The 2,948-nt window shown below is 40.9% G+C and overlaps 1 protein-coding gene across 1 annotated transcript; it reads right to left on the minus strand.

Annotated features, from left to right (window-relative positions):
* Positions 1 to 1,483: 1,483 nt before the first annotated feature.
* LOC124256487 lies at positions 1,484 to 2,948 on the minus strand. The gene is made up of 2 exons (XM_046690475.1): positions 2,390 to 2,948; positions 1,484 to 1,905 (listed from the first exon to the last, which is right to left on the minus strand). Exons 1-2 carry the CDS (start codon positions 2,946 to 2,948, stop codon positions 1,736 to 1,738), a joined length of 729 nt encoding a protein of 242 aa, XP_046546431.1. The 3' UTR covers positions 1,484 to 1,735.

The following is a 2,948-nucleotide window of genomic DNA, read 5'->3' on the forward strand; positions in this document are numbered from 1 at the left end:
CCTGCTTGTAATCGTACACATTGCACACGTTCCACTACCAACTTGTAGAGACCAGGGTTAGAATTGGTATTCAGCAATTCATGCTTGACGTAAGAGGCGACAAAGGGGATGGGGTGGTCGACACATGACTTGATTGACACATGTCATCGTATACCAATTGCGTAGATTGATGCTCATGGTGTTGATCACTTGATTGTGTGGTCCAGACTTGATGATTTACAGACCACCGCCATATAACTGGAATATTGCTGAGTGTGGTGTAAAAGAACAAACAGACAGAACAAGCTCTGCAGTAACTCCGCACGTGCAAGTGGAGTGGCAATGGTAGTAACAGCTGTGACTCAAGATCCTGCAGTGATTTTTAGTTGATCATCCAGTCCTATACCTAATTCAGACAGAGGGTCTGTATTATTGTAAACTTGCAAAACATGAAAACTGCATATATTATTCAAATGACCAGTCCTTCAGAACATATATACAATTAAAAATCATTAAGCCGAACTCTAGTGTGTCGAACTTACGGTTGACTCCGAGTAAAAGTTTGGTACCTGCGTATTCCTTGTGGTTGTGTCCCAAATCGGATAACTGGGAAATGTTACGATTAACAGTGTGCGAAATAGCCACTGGCCTGCTAGCCCGTGGCTAGTATTTCTCTATAGTCACTGTCCCGACTGTTTTTTTACTTTTTTGTAATCTTTTGCTTAGTTTCTTCATTCAAATTAATGCAACATATTAAGTATACGTTATGGTCATAGTATTATATCCATTTTAGTATTTCATAGCACAGGGGAAACTATGTACATCAACACCGGTTATACTGATCTATTACTTGGGATCATAAGCCGATCTTTAACGAACATGACATGAACTTGAGGGTGAGGAGGTAGAGACACACACAAGGTAGGGTTGTGATTAATTTGACAGCAGAACACAACAGTATTACTCTATATAGCCAATACTGAGTATATAACTTGAGGTATCGAGTCTGGAATTGATCCTGCCGTCTCGTAAAAACAGTCAAAAGAATGTTACCTTCGTGTTAAAATATACAAAGTCAACAGATTCAGTAATCCTACGAAATATTTGCTGAGCGTCATGGAAACTAGACTGGCCTGCTAGCCCGTGGCTAGTATTTCTCTATAGTCACTGTCCCAACTGGCTAGTGAATTTTCATGAATTCAGACATGTGTTTTCTTATTTGTTTTTGTTGGTATTTTTCCTTTTTGTAATTTTTTGCTTAATTTCTTCATTCAAATTTCGGGCTAATGAATTACTTTGTGGGCTAGTAACTTTCAGGTATAGTTAGCCCGACTGGATAGGAAAATTTGGAAACTATTTCGCACACTGAGTTACGAACACCGCCTTCCCCAATGAAAACCCCTCAGTGTGTGCGAAATGGTGTCTATTAGTTTCGTTTGGTTTTGGGACGTCCGTCGACCAACACACATGCATCTCAAAGGGTAAAACGAATCAGCGCATTTCATAAAATAATAATTATTGGCTTTATCATTTTTTTCATGTACAAAAGTGACAGAATCAATGTTTACGACAAAACCTTTCAACTGAAACAGTCACACGAAATTCAATACGAAATTAAAAGAATTTCCGCTGTAGGTTCTTTAACACGAGCAGCACGGTCAGCCATGAAATATTTACAGGAATTTGTAAATATGTATTATGCAATTTATGCCTTTGAGTTTGGATGACAAGGACGACATGTTGTATAATGTGACAGTCACAATTTAGTGTTCACAGTTTCTTGCGAAACATGTGCATCCTTCAACGAAGACCTTCCTCGTCGCACCCAGAGTTCCAGAAGCAGGAAGATGACCCCCATAAACAGCGCTACACTACCAGCCAGATAAAACATCACGATGTAGTCTCCCGTTATGTCTCTGATGGCGCCTGAGAAAGAACAATTACAAGTTAAAAACATCATGTGTGCATATAAATTCATTTGGTTGTCACGGTTAGTGTGTTTGGAGCGTGCGTGCGTGCGTGCCTGCGTTTCTGCGTGCGAAAACGGATTGGGGAGGAAAGGGTGAAATCAACTTTCTCCTCTGTAGTAGATTCTAATCGCTTTATTAATTCACTATTAATGTACAAACGGGATCGGGTGGTCAGGCTCGCTGAATCATTGACTTAGTTGATACATGTCATCGTATCCCAGTTGCGTAGATTGATGCTCATGGTGTTGATCACTGGTCCAGACTCGATTATTTACAGACCGCCGCCATATATCAAGAATATTGCTGAGTGCGGCGATAAAAACAAACAAAATCCAATTGTGGGTCATCTTTAAATTCTTTTGAATAACAAAAACCTATTTTTGTGAATATTTTCCAAGGATCAGATCAATTACAAAAATATACATTCTCTCGAAACCTACCATTCACGGGTCCGCTGCATATATCGGCCACGCCGGAAATGCCAAAGAAGAAAGACAAAGCCGAGGAATACATAGCGTGACCACACAGTTGATGCACGATAATAGGAATGCACACATCCACCAGAGATACTAGAATCCCATGGCCCACTGTCAGCGCAACCATCACACCATAATCATAAAAGTAGGCTAATCCAAAACTGAGCAATCCACACACAGAAAGGGCTGCAGCGGAAGACAACATAGCAGGTATGTTCAGCACGGAGTCCAAAAGTCCCCCGAGCAAGCTTCCAACAACGCCTGAGACGGTGAAGGCGGAAAGTAGTAATGAGGCAGCCTCTAGAGAGTAACCTCTATTTTCAGCAATGTCAACGATGAAAACGGGCAGTCCGGTATAAAATGTCCATATCGGTAATTGACAAAATACAAATATTGTGTACGGTATGTTCTTGAATACGCGGATATCAAACGGCTTGGGTTTGGGCTTGGGGTCTTCTTTCGATGTTTTGGTCAGGAATAAAGGCTTCGTCAAACAACGGATCGTGGATCCCAGGACACACAT

Source organism: Haliotis rubra, unplaced genomic scaffold (assembly GCF_003918875.1).
Source record: "Haliotis rubra isolate DU_JTF1 unplaced genomic scaffold, ASM391887v1 Scf63, whole genome shotgun sequence".
Lineage (NCBI taxonomy): Eukaryota > Metazoa > Mollusca > Gastropoda > Lepetellida > Haliotidae > Haliotis > Haliotis rubra.

Coding starts and splice junctions, on each gene's coding strand:
- LOC124256487 (XM_046690475.1), bottom strand. CDS start 2,948: ATGTGTGTCCTGGGATCCACGATCCGTTGTTTGACGAAGCCTTTATTC. Junction 1,906..2,389: donor ATGCAGCGGACCCGTGAATG/GTAGGTTTCGAG, acceptor GTTCTTTCTCAG/GCGCCATCAGAGACATAACG.